Below are 20,010 nucleotides of genomic sequence, written 5' to 3'. Positions count from 1 at the left end.
TTCTGTAAAGGTTAAAAAAAAAAAAAAGGCAAGAAATGTTATTATCAGATTAATTGAAACATTGTCTCAGCCTTTTATTCTTTCAATGAGAATTAAGATTTTAACTGGCCTAGACCTTCATCAAAGCCTGGTTATTTAACCATTATAAACCAAAAAAAAGTAATACTTTACTAATAGTAATAATTTAGTAATACTAAAAGATGAGAAATTATTTCACCAGAGAACTCATTGATCACAATCAATCTACAGCATATTTTTGCTACTAAATGTAACCTGAAATGAGAAGGAAAATATTGAGAAAAGTAATAAATGATGCAGAAGAGAATAGTAGAAATATACTGAGAAATCAAAAGTGGGTCAAAGGTTTTGGTACTGCAAAGAGTGTAATGGTCACATGGAGGCGGTACCAAAGAAAAGTAGAGACGAGTTGTAGGTTGGCTTCAGCTTGGAATATCAGCCTGAAATTGTATCACTGGAGCTTCGTGGAAGACTTGCGCTTGCATATTCTCATGTAGCTTTAAATCTGTGTAGAATGCTGAGCAGAACTTACAGTAAAAATGACCTGCCGTTAGAGGTCTCCCTCTGATCGCACTCTCAGCTGTAAAGAGCGCTTCCAACCAACGCAGGCTTAACTCGGAGGACATCATCTTCATAGGCTGCTTTGGGTTTAAACTGATTCTACTGATTAATAAATCAGAAAAAACCCACACCACCATCATGCAAAATTAAACCAGCAGGCTTCCAGTGAGTTTTATATTGTGGTTTTATATTTATATTTACAATCTTAAAACCAGAGGTAGTTTTAAAAACTTTAGAATTCACTTTGGGGAGTGAAATCTCAGCCACTGAAGTTGATGACAAAATTTGCACAGATTTCAAAAAGCCAAAAGGATTAACCGAGCTCTCTCTCTCTCCTTCCTTTTTGAAAATCTTCACTATGCCAAGAAATAACTGTGCTGTGAATGAGTGGTTGTATTCCAAAGATGAATACAAAACAATCCTCCAGTTTATTGGAAAGATAGGACTCATAATACAGGAAAGTTTAATTAATTTTTCTTATCATCTTCTCCTCTTTCTAATCAGAACGAAAAATGGAAACAAAAGCACAGGAAATTAACATAAAATGGATCTACTTTCTAACCACTGTCACAAAGAAATTCATGCTGATGTACTTCTCCATCTCACATGCCAGTGCATTGCAAAAACACCGATATATACTTCTTGGGCCACCTAGAGCTAAATGGGTAAGGATTTACACTGAATCTCAACTTTAAAACAAGTGCAGCGATAGAGCTCCTCAGTGAGGTGCTCTGGGTTCACAAGAAGTCTGCGTTCAAATTGATTGCAATCAGACACTGGTTCCTAAAGACAGATGCATGATACAATTGTGTAGGACTGCTTTCGGAGGAGGTGATTTTCCTACCAGTTCGTGCTGTCCTCATTACTGCCAGGGAAATCAGGACAACAGCACGTTACTGAGTAAAAATAGACAATCTTCTCTGGCTCTCTCCCCTTCCCTCCCTTCCCTGAGTTTCCCTCCAGAGCAACACTGACCATCAACCACAGGAAAAGAAGCCTCAGATTACAGATACATCTATTACTTGAAGTGATTAGATCATTTTTACATATTCCTTGGTTCTTTTGCCACACATCTCAGCGAGACAGTCAGGAGTGCTGCACTCATATTAAGTTACTTCTGGCATTCCAATCAGCTCTGCAAACTTGAAAAAAATCCCTCTTCACCCTCATTTCCACAGCAGGATTTCATATGCGTGCAGCCAGAGAAAGGCAGGCGCACGCAGCCTGTGCTCCCCAGCACCTTTTTGGCCTCCCCACACCTTACCTTTTCCCTTCTATGGGACGCATGCTGAGCCAAACTTAGAAAGCAACGGCAACATTAGTCCAGTTTGGAGTTGTTTTATGCCAGACTTCCCCTGCAAATCCCCTTGCTTCGCACGAAAGTACTCATGAATGGGACTACTTGTGAAATACAGGACTACTACAGTGAAATAAATGAGTGTTTTGAAAAGAAACTTTGTAAAACAAAGGACCTGTCTTCTGTCCCTCTGCTAAAAATAATTTCTGACAGGGCTGCAGCAAGATAATAAGCTGGCTTATTCAATTTGCTTTAAATACAATATCATAATGCCATCTGCTGTAATCTGCACAAGAGATGTACAGTAGCACAGGGACAAGAGAAAAAGCCCTCCCCCTGCCCCAGCTGGAAGCTGCCCTTTCTCCCTGCTGCACTCACGGCACCAAGCACAACGGGCATTTCGGACACAGAACTGCAGTGTATTATCTTATTAAAAGGCTTTGACAGGAACTACACTACTGTGAGACCCAGCTAGTGCAAAGAAAGACAAGAATCCCCTAATTTGCAGCTTCCAGCCTGTCACACAGAAACTTACTACATGCTCTAGGCAAATGCAATCACGGTTTCTGTAATGCAGTTGCCTCCCCTACAGTTACCTGCTAAGCTTACAGTGAAAGAACACCTCTTACCATCAAAATCCCCACGTAATATTTCACTGACTATAACAAACATATAGAAAACAATCAGCATGCCTATGTACTACAGCATTCGAGCTAATACAGTTACACTTCTTATGAGTCACTAGGTATTTAACTGACTTTCTGTATTAAATCTTTAAAGATCTCCACAGACTACGAAGCGATAATTATAACAATCTGTTCTGAATATGCTGATACGCTGTATGAGACATTAAAATAAGCAGAAACCCACAACTATCGTAGTCACCTTGCATTAAACAGTTTTCATAAGGGTCTTTCAAGTTTTTAACTGACCCCTTCAAGATTAGCTTACTTATTTACTTATATAAGAAAAGCTCCAAACCGTCAAGTGAGTATGTGCACCTCCTTTCGATGCTGAAAGAGGTACCTTCTTCCACCAGCTGAGGTATTGACTGCGATCCTTTTAATGTGTCTGAAATAGCTCCAATGCTTTCAGCCTGGACGGCACTGAGAGCTGCTCCAGGCTGGAGTGGGACTCAGCTGAGAAGCGAAGTGTAAAAGGGCATTCCTGTCATAGCTTCCAGTTGTTCTTCCTAAATATAGAGCTTGATTCACCCTGTAACTTAGTCCCCTGTGACACTTGACCATCATCAAACCAGGGCTCAAGTGTCAGGCAGGAGGTGTTGAAGGAACACACCTTTGGGTCCTTTCCTGCCCTCCCTCCCTCTCACTGTTGCTCTGGACTTTCCACAAGTGCCAGGCATACGGTGGCAGAAGGGAACGCGTAACTCCTCCTGTGGTGTTTGGGGCAGCGTGTGCCTCCCTACTGCCACACCAGAGAAGGAAATAATTACGGAGAGATAATTACGAAGAACTCGCCTCAGAGGAACTAGGGGAGGTGAATGCCACACCAATGCAATTGTATTGCTATTGGGTTGGGAGCAACGTCGCGCAGCAGCTGCCTCGGGGTCTCGGCGTGGTGGTGCTCCATGCAGCACAGCCATTCCCACGGGAAGGAGGGCTTCTGACTGTGCAAGGCCATAGCAGCCAGCTGCTGAGCCTTAGGGTACATGGAGGAAGAGAAGATAAGGAGGAGGGGGGGAGGTGCTATAGCGCACGAGGGAAATGAAGCGTTATTATACAGTTGTGCTCACGCTGGCTGGGTACCATCTCCAGTGAAGGCTACTGAAGGAGACCTGCCCCAGCAACTCGTGCATAGGGCTCAGTCTTATGTTTCCACTCCCAGAAGTACAGCCTCCTCTTCACTGCATCTTCCTAAGGGTGAACTTTCCCCTTCATCACTCCTCTGCCATACCTGTTCTCCACCTGACCCACAACACTAGTGCTGATAACAGCATTGTCATTATGGGCAATACCGTACTGGCCACTTGCAACTTTTAGAAGATCAAGAATTTTCAAAATTAGTGCCAAAGACATAGATAACAACTAGTGGTTGGGGTAGTGGTTTCAGAGAGGATTTCTCTTTACTTTAACTTGTTCAATCAATCACTGTTTTCATTTCAAGTATCTCAAAGGGGAAGATGACCACACAGACCACTTCATTAAGCCTGTGACTCACTCCCTGCTGCCCTCTTTCCCAAAACTGCTGTCATCATTAAGCAGCTGATATAGCTGATGACTTGCTCTAGCAGCTTGCAGACTATTCATAGTCACCTCCTTCCCAAAGATCCACGACAAGATGGACACCCAACTAGGCATATGCAACAAGCACATGCACTTGTATTAGGTCAAGACTGACAGAGATAATTATAGCAATTGGCTTGTTCCAAGGAGACCCCTTGGCCCATTCTTCAGAAAGGCTGAGCATGGCTGTTATCAAATATTTCGAGGTTTAAGAAGACTACTGCACTTGAACCATGGTAGAGTTCACAACAGGGCTTAAAAACCTGTCTTTTGCCCAGAATGCAGGATTTTGCTGTTACAGTCTAAGGTCCTGCCTTCCAGGTGGTTGAGGCCACATTAAAGCAAAGCTGAAGTCAAATAAGTGACTTTACATTCCTCCTTGTGAAAGTTTATATTTACACAAAAGTATTAGAAGGCAATGAAAGAGGCACTACATTTTTGTAACAAGGTCTTATACACAATTTTATTTCAATTTATATTACAACAGTTATATTACAAACCAGCTCTGGAATACCCAGTTACTTCTTCCACATGTCATTCATTTAGAAAAGGTAGGCCATTGCTCACATTTTATAATCCCATCATTCTGCAAATATGCCTAAGAAATACCAGCTCAACACTGTTTCCTTCAACAAATTTTCATGGCAGTGACAAGTGATTTCACAGATAGTCTTAGCGATGTGTAAACAGGAGAAGAATCTACCTCTGTCACATACCTAACACCCATAAGCTATCACACCTAAACTGTATTAAATTGTGGGGACAAAGGAGTAAACCTAGATTTTATCACTAATATCAGAAAATGTCAATCTGAGTAGATTTTAAAGGGAAAAATAGACCTACCATTATTTTGCAGAGTACCATTCATTTGAATAACGACTGGCATGCATAGCCCCATGACTTGCAGATTCATCTGCTAAATACATGCAGCAGGTGATTTAGAAAGTAAATAATGAGGCATAAGTGCATTTTAGATGATAGATTCAATGCCCGGCAAGTTAGGACTAGGTACATCGTCACACACTGCATAAATATTATGTCTTGTGTACAGAGACCCAAAAGACATAGTAACAAAGTATTTGAAGAATGAAAATCTCAATATAGTTCAAAATATACTTTTATTGCATTCCTAGAAGCTTGTCAAATTAACACGCTTCCTGGAACAGCTTATTTGTTTCAAAAGCAAAGTCAATGTTTAACAGAAGCATGTATGTCTTACTTCTTGACTGAGATATTTCACTGTATAATGTCAGACTTTTTTCTTTAAGCTGTCACTACTTAATATGCTTTTTTAAATGTTTTGCTTTTTGAGAAACCTCATGAGCACAGATATAACTTCCCTGAGGCTCCCAAAAGAATTTTTTTTTTCCTATTATAGTCCAAACTGTTTTAGTGTAATGCAAACAATGCAATACAATTGAAAATGTAAGTCAACAAAGGAGCAGTTAGCTCACTTGAAATAAGACTTCTCTAAAGTAAAAAGCCAATAAATTAATTCCTGGACTTTTGTTTCAAATTACCAAGTAGCAGCAACAATTTCTAGATCTTTGGCAATGCAAAACTTTGCTTCCCCATCTTAATTTTAGCTCTATAAATTAAAGTTTATTACCAGGTAAGGATAGTGGGCCCATGATATTAAGTATTTGGTTAATTAATTCCTGTCTCTACATTCAGTTGAATTGCTTGGTGAAGAATAGGAAAGTTAAAGTTGCAGTGCAATTCAGCAATTATTATCTTTGTTCAACACACCTAAGTTATTGACTAAAAGTTAAAAATAAGAAACCTGTTATCAGAAAGATTTATCAGACATAAATCCCAGACAGATCCTGAGAAAAAAAATAACACCATCCGTTTTCTAACTAACACAGATTTTACTTGTACTTTAGGCCTCTTTACCCTTAATAAAAGTGTATACTCTGTGTAGCAATGATTTGGCACATAGGCTTGATGAAACGCAGAGACTTTTAGGAATGGTACCCAGGCCTATGAGTTTAGACAGAACTACAGAAATTTAAAATATGGTGGAGCTAGCAACTACCAGGCACCAGAGCCCATTCTTACTCTTGCTTTAAACTTAAATTAATTTTGATTCCTAGACTGCAGAAAGAATATCAGACCTCAGCTGCTTTGTCAAAAGAGAAGTTGTTTGTGGAAGTATCATCTACCATTAAACTGTTTCTTCCAGTTTCCTCCAATCTATATATTTTTTAAGATCAAGAAAAAATCAAGCACTTTCTCTTGAGTTCCACTTGTACAGCATGCCAACAACAATAACATCAGGCTATTTAAATAATGAATGACATAAAATAGCATACAAAAATGTTTGCTATTATCTAGTGGACAGGAAATCAACAAACATATCTAAATTAGCTGCTTTTGTTTCTGTGACATTGCTGAGCTGCTAAATATTATTTCAACTCCTGCATGCTCTCTTTCTTTTCAATATAAAAGCATGGTGATTATTATCACAGACTGTTCCATTAAGAAATAATTAGCCTTGTATTAAGAAGATGGTCTCATTAGAGGCTGCCAGTGACCTTGTTCTAAATTTCAGAGTTCCAGCATCTTTTAATAGTGTTGTTAGCATCACCTAGGAATTTGTATTAAGTTCTAAAAACTGCATTATGAATACAACCCCCACAAAGTCTAGAACATCATAGTTTTGACCACTGAATTACTCAAAAGGCATATTTTCTGTTGCTTGTATTCTGTAAAATTCCTACTTATCAGAATGTTTTGAGTAACTGAAATGCGATGATGACATACAAGCAACAAATTTGTTTCCACTTTGCTCCTGTGAAATCTTAGCCACCATACCTGGAAAAACTGATACCATAAGAAAAAGCAAGGCTACTGGCAGATTTTGAAGGGAATATGAATTTCAAATGATGTGCTGATTTTGTAGATATCCTGTCTGCTATAATGATTCAGCATCATTTGGAAAAAAAACAAAAAAAGTGACACTGCACCATCAGGTATTGTTCTGGGCAAACATCTTTGACAAAATAGGAACTGACTGAGTCATTGGTGAAGTTTTGAACAGAAAGACTGCTCATTGTTTTCACAAGTCAGGATAATTTGAACAGGCATCTATTACCTTTTTCAACCCCATAACAGATTCTTTTGGTGAAGGTCATCCTTCATCTCCATCCTTCATCATTGGGCCTGTTGCTTACCTGTGCTGAACACTATTAGCTCTTGTCTTCAATGGCCAGGTTAAGACCTCACCTGATGTACAGGAGGGGATTTTGCCATTGTACCCAACTGGTCCAAAGATGTATAGGAACTAGATACAGATATATCAGAGGCCTTGGGGACTCAGCACCACACAAAGCAATGTACTTACCTCTTGTAAAAGCATGAAACAAAACTGCAGCTATGCAGGTAATCAGCTCACACAGCTATAATCCCACTGTAAGAGCAATCATCTGAAGTCTAACAAAGAGAAGAAGGACTAATATCTGACAATTCTTCCTCTAAATGGCATATTAACAGGAATAAAGACATGGTTGAGACATGAAAAATCTGCCTGGTAGAAAGATGCACCCAGAACAAGGGAGATGAGGCAATGGGCTGGAGGAAGCAGAATATCAAGGATATTCTAAAGAAATTAATGCCTTTAGATTAAAAAAATGACCAAATTCAAGGACAACTGCACCAATCTGCTGAATCATATGTGATTGATCAGTTGCTATCTTTGGTTTGTATCTGCTGAGCAGAAAATAAAAGATGAAGACTGATAAACTGTGGGTGTGAAGATTTTTAAAGTCTCAATCAATATCAGGATACTTATTTTAGTTCCCATGAGTCACAAGGAAAAAAATTCTTAGCTTCTGATGCCTCCAACATCCTGAAATATAAGACAATTAAGAATGAATGCTTTCAGTGGTGAAGATATGAATAAATTTCCTAGTCATACCTATCTATCAAGTAGTCAAACATGATCTATATCAAACCTTACTTTTATTGAATCAGACCTGCTACAGGGCCATTTTTCAATCATCTGTGGTCTCCTGCCGCACAAATATTGTACCTGCTCAGAGAGAAATTGCCAAAAGAAGTAAGTGTTGGCACAGAAAGCCCAGGTGCTAATTTCCAAATGATGTTTCTCAATAGAATATCAAATCTCAAGTATGACAAAAAAGAATAAACAGTTTCTCTTAGGAAATTATACAAAGTAGTTGTTAAAATTTTCGCATCTTTCTTTGCACCCGTATGAAGTAGGGCTGTGGACTGGCAATACCTTCTATCCAAGGATAATAACAAACCCGAAGAAAGAAACTATAAACATTAAGCTGCTTCATTCAGTCACATCAGGCTGTGCAGCTCAGGGGGTAGCCCTTTGAAGTACAGTTCAGTTCTCAAGATCTGGAGCTAAAAGTGGTGCTTGAAAATCATCTGTCCTGGAAATGACTTTTGAGAGCTGCAGGCTGCTCTGTGCTTCCTGCACCCACCAACTATCCGTGAGGTGCCAGACCATAACATTTATACTCTGACTAGAGTATCCATGAAGGTGTTTGCAGCTTTACTGCAGCCAGCTCTCAAACTGATGATTTTTATTAGGAAAACAGGAACTGTTCGTAGTTCAGGTTCCTCACATAAACTGATCTATGTAAAGCAAAACAGCTCTTTGTCACAGAGTTCACAGGTGCTCTGGCTGGCAGGGGGCAGAGGGGATCTGTAGTACCAGGACATCAGTCAAGATGACAGTTCATCCACTGTGTGGAGGGCTATGTGATCATGAAGCAGCTCCCTCTTGTCATTGAGGCAGAACAAAATCAGTGCTGGTTTGACTGAGCGCTGTGCTGTATGATGAAGCAATTCAGGAGCAACTTCAACCATCCCTAGAGTCCAGGTGGGCAGTTATGGTCATATCCTCACCCCTTCATCCTGTGCAAGACATTCCAATTAGTCAGAACAGCTCAATACCATATATGCATAGGTGAATAGAAATGCTACAGGCTTTAACAGTCTGTTAAATTAAACTACAAACCACTTTGCCCCAAAGCATTATCTCACTTCCACTTACGCAAGCTAAGTGCACTTCTTTGCCTAGGGTTCAGTGCTGCTCTACAAGTTTTGGGGTTCAAACTGGATAGGTCTAATGCTATCATATGCTTTTACTTCAGGTTACAGTAAGCACGAAACAATACCTGTTGGACTGAAACTATTCTACACTTACTTTTCATTCTGCAGTAGAATAGGGGATCGTGTATATAGGGAAATGTAATTTAAAGCAAAAAAACCCACCCAAAACAAACAAAAAACCCCAATACCCAAACCTTCCACACCAACTGTTCGGCATTATCTTCCCTGTGCGCTCTCCTCCTTCTCTGCTGAACTCTTCTTTTTCCTGCATTTTAAAGTTGTAAAGAGATCCCAATGTAGAAGCTAATGCTGAACAGCTACTCTACAATAGATATTCCATGCTTTTTCTCACATACTGCAGAGGATGCAACACCCAACAGGTGAGCAAGCAAGACTATCACCTAAACTGAGCAGCTGAAGCCTCAAACTAATATACTTACAGTACTGTATTCTAGAATAATATTTGAGCTACATCTCTCGGGTTTCTCCTTTTCCTTTGTTTTTCTTTAGTCTCACATGCATTTCTCCTTGGAATGCAACAGCTTTGGAGGACCTTCTTTTGGATGTAATTCCAGTCACAATGTGCCTAACAGAGTTACAACAGATGGGTAAATGCTGCTATGAATTAAGAAAAACCTGTTTTGTTATAGATCAGCACTGGTATTTAACAAATGATGAAAAAGCACGTACAACTGCTCTTTGCAGCAGGTTAACCTAGTAAAGGCATGTTTCTATGAATGCTTGTGCTTTTCCTTTACTTAAATTGTTCACATGAACAGTGACTTAACAAATTTCATCTGTTTAAAAAGTCAAACCCCCATCTTTCCAGCATGTATTTTTGGTAATCAGGTTAAATACTGCAAACAAATCCTGAACCTTAACAGAATATTTTGACCTCATTTCTATTTAAATAAAGCAAGACTGTTTTGTTCTGTAATTGGAACATTAAAAAGACCAAGAAATTTGTGTAACATTCTGCTCTTTCCTTTTCTAGGCACAGCAAGTATGAAAGTTCTTTTCTTGTTTGGGTTTTTCAGTTTAAAAGATCCCTTGTATTACGTATCTCCATAATTCCCATTACCTGAACTTCTCCCATATACTGAGATTTTTACATAGTAATGTTAGTAAGGTAAATGAAAACATATTTGTCCTTCAAACATTTACAACTGCTGCTATATACATCTCTGTAGTGTGCCAGTCTCTGTATGTCTCCTCTTGTGTCTCAGATTTCTTCTTTACACTGACTTTCTTACTCCTTCCAGAAGCAATTTCCTAACCGGCACAAGTGCTTAATGGACCATGTATTTCATCTTTACCCATCTATTTCTTCTTTCATGCATCCTTATCTGTGCTTTAAATCCTCAGCCAGACTTGTGTGCTCATTCTGCATTCACATGCTCCATGAAAGTGCCCCTTCATTTCAAGTTATGATGGTAAATTAACATTTGCAGAATCACATTTTATTCCAGTCTTCCTTTCCTCTGTTTAGCTCATCTCAATGACCAACAATGTAGCGATGAATATTACTCAGAATATATCTAAAAACCCATTTGCTCTCCTCAAGGCTCAAACACTTACCCGACCAATTCATGTTCTGATGGTATTGTCTTCAAACTGGCAAAATTTACAACCTCTCCATACCAAAATCCACATCTTAGCTGATTTTAGGTCTGAACCTGCAATGAACTGTGATCAAGTATAACTTCCCTGAAGCCCTGCAAACCCCTCTAACATCAGAACTTTTGAAAGTGTTGTTAAGACTGGTTTTACTTCTACTTTGCAATGTGTCTTCTATCGTAGTATCTGAATAATCACATCTCTACTTCAATAATACATCAAAGTTGAAGAGATTAATTATTAGACACATAGATAATTGATTTTAAGATAAATGCATTTACTATGTCTAGAAAAGGATGCCTATGATATTAAGCTGCTAACAATTTGATAATATCTTAATTAATGTATTATTAATGCATTCTTTGATATTTACTTGCCAAATTACATTTGATCAGTATTATTATGCTTATGAGATTATTCTTTCTCAGTCTAAAGTTTTTGTATGGACTTGGATACTCTTGCACAATGATATATATATATATAGATATGTATCCTTTTCTAATGTACTTCAACACTTGCCCTTTTGAGATCCACCCATGCCCTCCCATTAAGGCACACCTCAACTGTGACTTTTAAAACTGATGGTTACACGGTTTTGTAACAACATATGGATACTGTGCACTAACATGATTAGTGTATTTTGCTTTAGTCAGTACTTTTGCTTAATCCATGGTTGTAAGGAAAAAGAAGCACTGGTAAAAGGTGCATAAGTATCTGTACTAACTCCTGAATCATTTTAAAGTAGGAATCTTTAACCCTCAATACCTTAACTTTCAAAATGCAGTCTCTCCCTGTAACACTTCACCGTCTGCAACAGTTTCATTCCATAGGAAAAAGGACTAACTTTGCCTTTCCCCCTAAGCAAAATGCTCCTCAAGTTATGCCAGTAAAGAATGCGGCAGGCAGTTTGCTCAGAATATCTACCTTCCGCATTCTAGAAAATTCTTGGTTTTGTCTGTTTTCTTGTAATAAACTTTCTAGCAATAAAATACAGAGTGTATTTTAGCTGCAGTCCTTTTTAGTTGCACTGCCAATTTCTATGCCAACTCAATAAAAGTCAGGTCTGTACTTTATACGGTATACTAAGTGAACAGAGAGGAAAAATACAATAATGTTACAAAAGCTATCAACTGGATCATGTTGGAACATGCCCATTTTAGTGTGCTTTATTTCAGTGAGACTACGCCACTAGTAAAAGTACTTGTGTTCTTAACTGTTTGAGTGTGTTGCCCCACACACACCCCTCCCCATTGCTTCTAAAGATCACCACTAGGATAAATGTTGTATATTTTTATTAGCTGCATGTTGGTCAACAGAACAACGTGAATTTTCAACCAATAAGTTGTAGAATTAACTATATTTGCATCGTTTCTCAATGATTTGCAATGAACTTGCTAGCTTGGGAAGAACTGCAGAAAAGTCATGATCAGATCTGGTTGTGCTGGGACTCAGTTTGTAATCTCTTTTAGATGTGGGGGACACCTCAAAGTTGTCTATGTCAGTGCACAACCTTAAATTTGATTGCATGCAGGGCTGGATACACAACCTGTAATTCTTCAGCTTTTATGTTGAAATGAAATTCTTTCCAAAGTTCTCAGAAGGCATCAGTTAATATGAAAGGCTAGGGATTTAGGGATGATAGAAATGTAAACTTTGGGGAAAACCATCCCTTACTAGAGACAAAAGGCAAAGAAATTCACCAAACAGAACAAGTGAAAGCAGGTATGCATTACCAGGTGTCACTTTCCCCTCTGCCCCCACAAAAGACCAATGATGAGAGAGTAGCCAGGGCTGTCTCCACTTGCTTGCTGATCTAACCATCTCCTGGGGTACAGCCCCTTACTACCCCTCAGCAATGCCATGTCACCAGTGAAAAGAAAGGGAGCTGAAAAGAGCCAAGGAGTTCCAAGCTGAGACGTTCTTCCTAATGGTAGCATAAGAAAAGCTTGCAGCATCCATTTTGGGAAGGACAGGATATAGAAGCACATATGGAATAAAGAAAGAGCTGAAAAATCTGAAAATGTGACTGGAAAACCAGCATTAAAGACACTTAATTCTAGCAAAGGGAGGGCTTGGTGCATGCTTGAATTCAAAGGACAGGCACTGGTATATCTTTGTTAAACACAATATATATTCTATAGAGATTTCTGTGTAGAAAAGACAGGTTGTGGTTGGTTTTATAAACCCTTCCCCTAATGGCAGTCCCAGTTCTTCCACAGACCAATGCATCAGAGCTGAAGGACATATGTAATAAGCATTTTCAGGACAGAGACAGCCTTTGCTCACAAACCAAGGCCAAGGAAGGTTTACCTGGAGCACACAGGAAAAGGCAGACTGGAAGCCACTGCAAGCAGGAACTGCAAAGGGCTCCGTCACTGCTGCTGTCTTGGTTCCTGAAAAATCTTTAGAAACAATGAGAAAACTGAGGACACGATGGCACATCTTTTTCACAGAGGTAAGGGAAGGTGCACCTCAGTCTGCATAGTTTGCGTAGGCAAATAAATACTTTCCCTTAACTTTTGCCAAATGTTGTTCTTGTTTGCTTTTAGCGTTCAAGATTTGAGTGAAAGTTTTTAAACTAAGAAAGGCTCCAAGAAAGTAACCTTTAAGCATAGCGACCTCCCAGCATGTCCCACTTCTAATAACAGCAAAAAACAGGCCCAGGAGGAGTGGGGGAGATCAAAAGAGGCATACAATCAGAGAATTGGTATGATAGTGGACTGGGAAGGAAACACAATAGCCCAGACAGCATTTGCCTGAAAGTCATTCATACAACAAGCCTCATAAAATGGTTTTGTTGTGCCACGAAGTCAAGCGTTAGATTTCTGGAAGAAAGTCAGTAGTTAAAGGGAAGCTCCCTCACCATTGCTTCCACAATCCGCTTTAACGTCACCACCCCAAATGACTTTTATTCTCCCACGTTTTCCTCATCATTATCAGCGCAGCCCCTCCAGAGGGCTCTGCCACCCGCCACACCACGGGCACTGCCGGGGCCCAGCCGGGAGCGGCTGCTGAGCCCCGAGAACTCGGGGGGGGGGGGGGCGTGGCGCGCCTGCGACTGCCTCTGACATTCGACAAGCAACATAAAGACCACGCGTGTGCACCGCCGCGCCTCCCCACGGCCCGCTACGCCTCAGGATCCCAAGCAACCGCGGCGGGCGGGGCTCCGGCTCGCTGCGCACGCGCCCTGCGGCGCCGACCCCCGTCCCGCCGCACGCTGGGCCGTGGCGTCACTCCGGCACCTGCCCTCGCTCGACGCGGAGCCCGGAAGCGTCCGACCGGGCAGCACAGCTGATGGAGAAGAGTTCCGGGACAAGTTTAGTTCCGGGGGCTCCTCCGCACGAACCGCGGCCGCCGCCTCGGCTGCAACAATGATCCCGATCCCGGTGGTGGTGTGCGTGCTCGGGGGCTGGTGCGCCATCTACCTGGCGGATACGCTGCTCAAGGTGAGAGCTGCGGGCGCAGAACCGAACGGGAACCCTCGGCCCCGCGAACGGCGGGGCAGGAGCTCCGCTTCACCCCTCGCAGCCCGCCGGGCTCGGGAGGAGGGCACCGGCAGCCCTATTCCCCCCCCGGGCGGGGTCTGGAGTGGCCTCCGGGGAGAGACCTCCCCGCCTCGCCCACGCTCCGGCGCGCCGGGGTGCCCGCGGCCCGCTCTGTCCCTGCTCGCACGCAGGCGGAGGCGCCACTCCCCGGCCCGACCCGCAGGCCCGAGCCGGCGGCGCCCACCTCGCCGCGGTTCACATGGAACGGGCGGCGCGAAGCTCGGGCCGTTGAGGGGGCGCGTGGCCGCAGTCCCCCTGCCCCGGTTCGTCAGGCGCCGGGCTCCGCCGGGCCGGCCAGGCTGGGAGCGGCGGCCGCGGCCTCCCCCGGCCGCCCCGCAGAGCTCGGGCGGGCGCCACGCCGTTCCCCGCTCCGCGGAGCGTGCGGCTGAGAGGAGGCTGTGCCTGACCCCCGCCTCGCTGCCCTGCCCCCGGCCGCTGAGGCGATTCGAGGAGGGCGGGACGTCGCCTCGTGCGAACGGCGGGGCCGAGGGGCCTGCAGGCGGGCCCGGGGCGGTGTGCTGCCGCCCGCCGGCCGCGCAGGTGCCGGGGCTGTTAAAGGACCAAAGCTGCGAGACCTTGGGGAAGGCAGCTTTTAGTCTGCCGCTTAAACAGCTCTGTGGCGTCTTATGTGCTTTCTGGAGTTTAAAGTAATACCATCTTAAAAAAACCTCATCCGTTATAAGTTTGCAGTGTCGAGTACGTGTTTTATAATGACTTTCTAAAATCATTCTATGTGAAATCATAACTAATGCATTTTGTTTTTCATTTGAATGCCCTTAGTTTTACTGAAAAAAAGGAAGTTAAGACAGAGCTCAATACAGGTACTTTTTAAAGAAATAAACTTTAATCTTTGGAGAGTACTGTAAGACTCATCTTTTTCCTCCTAATGGAGAGGGGAGGGTTTGAAAAGAAAATACACCAAGACGACATCATTCATTATGGCTAAGGGTGCATTTGTGCGTTGCACAAGTTTCATTAAGCAGGAGGTTTTCTTAAAGCTCGAGAGGTATGATTTCTAGGAGATGATTGAAATTGCAAAGTATGTTTGCAAAATAGGGTGTATGCTAGTTAAATATCTGGAAAAATGAAATGAGAGGTTTGATCTGTAATTCTCTTTCTTTCTTATGTTAAAGTCCAGGAGCCGCATCAGTTTCTGCCAAGTGCAGATAGACCCTAGTACCCTGAAAGTAAAAAACTTTCATTTTGCCACTCCTGTAAAATATAGGAAGAAATGTAAGAAATCTCAGGTGAGAAAACTTGGAAAAACAAGTGGCTCCCCCTGCTGCTAATTCCTGGAGAGCAAATGTAGCTCAGTAAATTATGAGCTATTAATTGCCAAATTAAAAAAAAAAGTCTGTATATAATAACAATAAAATCACAGTAATTTATCTGGAGATTTTTCAAATTTTATTACAAGTCTGTATTAGGCATTTGGAAAGAACTGTGGCATTGTTTTGAAACACATTAGAAGATTGGCCAGATACCAAAAAACTGTGCTCCTGACTGGTGTGACACACCAAAAACCACCAGAAAGGTCAGCCAGCAGACTGGTTTTCTTTTGACAGTAACTTTGCGTCTGAAGAGTTTTACAGTGTCAGCAAGAGCTGAATTCAGGTAGTGGACCTTTTGTGTCACAATGCTGAGACCCATTTGTATCTCTGAGATTCTGAAGATCTCCTCTGGCATTAGACCTTGAAATCATTCTCCTTTTCTAAGTAAGGATAGCTACTGCTTTTCTTGTTACAACCTCTGGTAGAGCTTAGCAGCAAGAAGGGGGGGAAAAAACCACCCCCATTGTTTGGAGCCAACTTAGTGCCTGATTTATGTGAAAAAGGAAGGGGAATGTCTGACATGCTTTAGCAAGCAAGAGGCTCTAGGAGTTAAATTTTAACTTTGATCTTTTAACTAGAAGTTGACAAAGGTTATTATTAATCGTCGGGAAGTATGTGGGAGCTGTTGGGTTTTAGTGAATTTACTGGTAGATCTCGTGTGTATACATCTCACTGAAAAGTTTTACTATGAGCACCACAACCTAAATACAATTTGGATTAAATAACCAGATTTATGTAATTAGGAAACTCAGGGTTGCTAGTTTTATTGCTGCTACTGTGAATCTCCTACCACGTTTATAACCCGAGGCTGCTAGCAACCATAGCAAAAGTAGTCCCTGCTTAAACCTCAAATCATTTACGATTTAATTACACCAAAAGAGTGCAGAGTGCGAGTGAAAAATAATCCAGGTGTACCTTTCCATGTGCAGTCCTGTTGATACTTTTGGCAAGAGAAGGATGTGTGGTGTAACTTGCAGTTGGTGTTTATTCTGTAAACTTGTTCAGTGTGCAATTTTTCTTGGTCCATTTGTTCCCTTACTGGTTTATGTTCAGATTTCAAACATTTTGTTAGGCAGTCTAACTACTAGAAGGTCTACAATATATAAGGCATAACTGTGCATTTTTGCACAAATAAATTCACGGATTGTAATATTGCTAGGGTTACATTACAAGCTACATTTGTGTTGGCAAACTAAAAATATGCCAAATCAAGCTGTGCTGTGGAATTTTTAGTCCTTCTCGTTGCTCTTCATTGAAACACTGGCTGAAAGTTTCCATTGAAGTTTGGATCCTATAAAAGGGAATCACTCAGGCAGACCCCTAAATTCATGCTCCCCAGCATCCTAAATCATCCCATTTCATTCTGCCTGAAGGATCGAATGAGCAAAGGGTAGAAGGTTGTCCCTCCTTCTGCAGTGAGAAATAAAGGGTACATTAGACACATTCAGTCAAGGTTAGCCTTCAGCTTTTAAGGTCAGGAAGCTGAAATGGTTCAGAGCTCTTGAACAGATTTTGTCAGCACAGAAGAATGTTAAGGACTCCTACATGCTGGCAGATATTTGCAGAGCTTCGGGAGTATTTAGCAGACTCATTAGTTCATTATTTTGAAGGCTTGCATAGATAAAAAAGTATTGCTGTTATAGTAAAATTAATGTTACAAAGAACACTTAGAACTCAACTCACAGAAGCAGAATCAAGGCCTGTTGAAGGAAGTCTGAAATGAAACTTAGGATTCCAGCATACCTCATACCAGGGCATGATGGTGCACGTGGGAATGTGGTGATCCTACTAGGCTCAGGACAGAGGGAGCAACAAAAGCTTGTATAGAGCTTTTTAATATGTTTTGCCAAGGTTTGCAGTCACTTAGTGATCATGAATACCATTTATACAACTTGGGAGGAGAATGCAAAAGGAAAACTAATTTTGGTACCTATTTCTCCCTCCTCCCCCCATTTGGCAAAGGTATGGTCAGTAATCCCATATTTCTCATGGAAAGCTTCGTATTTATTTATGCCTTGCTAGTACAGTAGGGCTGTGATGTGGTTGGAATTAATTTGAAGGGATGAATTTGTGGCATTTATAGGGAAAAAGTGTTTTTTGCATGTGATAAAAGGAACACATTTTTAAAATGCCAAATCAATATATCCAATTAGCTTTGTTATGGTAATATGTGGTTGGTTGGGGGGTGGGGGAGGGGTTAGACTCTGTGTGAATGAATAGGAAGTGTTTACTTAAATCCCAAAAGACATTTTCTCATATCAGAGGTACTTAATGTCATACGTAGTTTTGTTCTTAAATGGTAGATTGTGAGGAAGTTCTTTTCTTTGTTACTTTGGCTTATGCATTATTAATTGTACAAGTGTAATCATCTTTGTGCGCTCTTCTGTTAAAGTTAACAAATGCTGGGTTAGCGAATGCTGATCTGCTTGTGGACACTAAACTTAGTGGTGCCATAGGGAGTGACTAGTGTTGATTACAGAATACGTTACGGTAAAAATTTCTGCCTTTGCCCTCAGCTGATTGAACAAAGATGTGGCTGAAATCAGTAGGGTGAAGAAGAAAGAAATGACACAGAAATATGTAGGCAAGAAGGATAAATGGTGCAAGAGGTGATACATGAAAAATAACCCGAGTAAATGGGTCTCGCATCCTAGGAAAATTGTTACTTGAAATAAATGTTTAGTGTTCAAGTCTTAATTAACTCAACAAAATGAGAAAATCTATGAATATAGTTGTGCAAGATGAGATCCTCAGTCCCCACCACCACCAGGGCAGGACAGGAGGAATGCAAGGAACTTGGCAAGTTCTAAATTTGTTTAAAGAACCAGGGATGACAGCCAGAAACTTGTGAAGCTCCTCTTTGGGGGAGGAGAGGGGAGCCTGTTGTGAACTATACATTCCCTATGTCTTAAGTAGGCACTGCACTCCTAGGGAAACTTGGGAACAATGCTCTAGTTCAGACAGCTCTGAAGACTTGTCTGGATTATGTCAGAGACACTCCTGCCTTGGGAACTGCCTAGAGTCAGAAGGCTCAAAGCTCTCTGGTGTGCCTTTCCTGAGCTATGAGTTTCTCTTTCACCTCCAAGGAAAGCATTCCTTCACTTGGGTTTCTGATACTAGCTTCCGTGAAGCAGGCTGAATAAAGCCTATTGAGAATACAAGTGCCATATAATATAAAGTAGTGACTGCAAAGCTATGTCTATCAGACTATGATACCAGATAATATTGAAGATAAGTATTAATTGTATAGTTCATAGGTCACTTTTATCATAAAGAGAAATCATTGGAACTCCTAGGAATGCATTTTAGCACTATCTTGAAATGCTGGGAAGTTACAGTGAAATTGCTGTTGTAATACAGGTTGATAATTTTAAATTCCTTCTGGCTTTTTGTTAGCATGATCAAAAATTTCAGGATCTCTTTAGGCATATTCTTTGTGTTTGAAAATTGGACCTCATTTTTACCCTTACTAAAGGGTATCCACAGTACTGATCCATGTCTCACCAATATTAGAAACAGCATTTTCAGCTGAAGCCAAAGGAAACATTTTACTTTATTGTAGGTTTAAAACTGTTTACTTGAATAAAATTGCACATTGAAAAAATACCATAAACAGTTCAGTCCTTAGGCTTCTAACCACACAGTTAAAAACTACTGGAAGTGATTTGACACTAGGCAAGATGATACAAGGTCTTGTTTGTCAAATAACACTGGCTACCCTATCTCTCTTGTGGTCCTAGAGCTGTTGTGATTTACATCAAGACAGTGGCGTAACTTTTTCATATTATTTATTCCACCTACCTGTATGTCACAATATAAATAAAGTGCAGGAATTTACCTGAAGTAATACACCCATTTTTATGTAAACAGATGACATTTACTGCTTGGTCACTTAACACAAAATTTTCCTGGAAGTTTTTGCTCAAATTAATTTTCCATTGTTTTGCAGTCGTCCGACTCTCTGAAGGCATCTTATGAAGACTGGCTGCTGACATATGGCTTGAGCGTCTCCCCTTTTCACATGCGATGGCAAACGGCTCTCTTCAACCGCCAGTTCTACAACTGGGGGAGATGGAAACCCAGATTTCTGTACTTATGGTATAAATTCAGGATTTTCTTTTCTTCTCTCAAATACAGAGGTGACAACCACAGCTCTGCCTTTCATCCTTTAAAGTGCAATGGATAAAAAGGGTTATTTCACTAGCCAATGATAAAACCAAATTAGTATGGTTGCCATAGGCTTATACTGGCACAGTACAACTTTCTCCTCTGCTGAAAAATACATAGCTGTAATACAGGTTGCATATTGA

General features: G+C 41.1%; 2 protein-coding genes across 13 annotated transcripts in view; one reads left to right on the top strand and one right to left on the bottom strand.

Annotated features, from left to right (window-relative positions):
* The window catches only part of SMPX (small muscle protein X-linked), a 44,364-nt gene extending 41,385 nt beyond the window's left edge, over positions 1 to 2,979 (bottom strand). The window contains exon 1 of one of the 3 annotated variants that reach the window (XM_027810918.2): positions 2,858 to 2,979. The gene's annotated coding sequence lies outside the window, so the exon portion shown is untranslated. Of the gene's footprint in view, positions 1 to 1,843; positions 2,072 to 2,857 lie in introns of those variants that run through there. The other 2 variants (XM_027810920.2, XM_027810917.2) reach the window with 2 other exon arrangements.
* Positions 2,980 to 14,011: 11,032 nt separating this feature from the next.
* The window catches only part of MBTPS2 (membrane bound transcription factor peptidase, site 2), a 47,815-nt gene continuing 41,816 nt past the window's right edge, over positions 14,012 to 20,010 (top strand). For 4 of the 10 annotated variants that reach the window (XR_008730986.1, XR_008730985.1, XM_027810852.2 and 1 more), the window contains exons 1-2: positions 14,013 to 14,270; positions 19,650 to 19,798. Coding sequence is in view for 6 of the 10 variants with exons in the window: in XM_027810852.2 (XP_027666653.1) it covers positions 14,196 to 14,270; positions 19,650 to 19,798 (224 nt within the window). In the remaining 4 variants the exon portion in view is untranslated. Of the gene's footprint in view, positions 14,271 to 19,649; positions 19,799 to 20,010 lie in introns of all 10 variants that reach the window. The other 6 variants (XR_008730984.1, XR_008730987.1, XM_005443056.4 and 3 more) reach the window with 3 other exon arrangements.

The sequence above is a fragment of the Falco cherrug genome, chromosome 2, assembly GCF_023634085.1.
Source record: "Falco cherrug isolate bFalChe1 chromosome 2, bFalChe1.pri, whole genome shotgun sequence".
NCBI classification, from domain to species: Eukaryota; Metazoa; Chordata; class Aves; order Falconiformes; family Falconidae; genus Falco; species Falco cherrug.
Note: the sequence above shows the minus strand (reverse complement) of the source record. Positions and strands in the feature narration are given on the sequence as shown.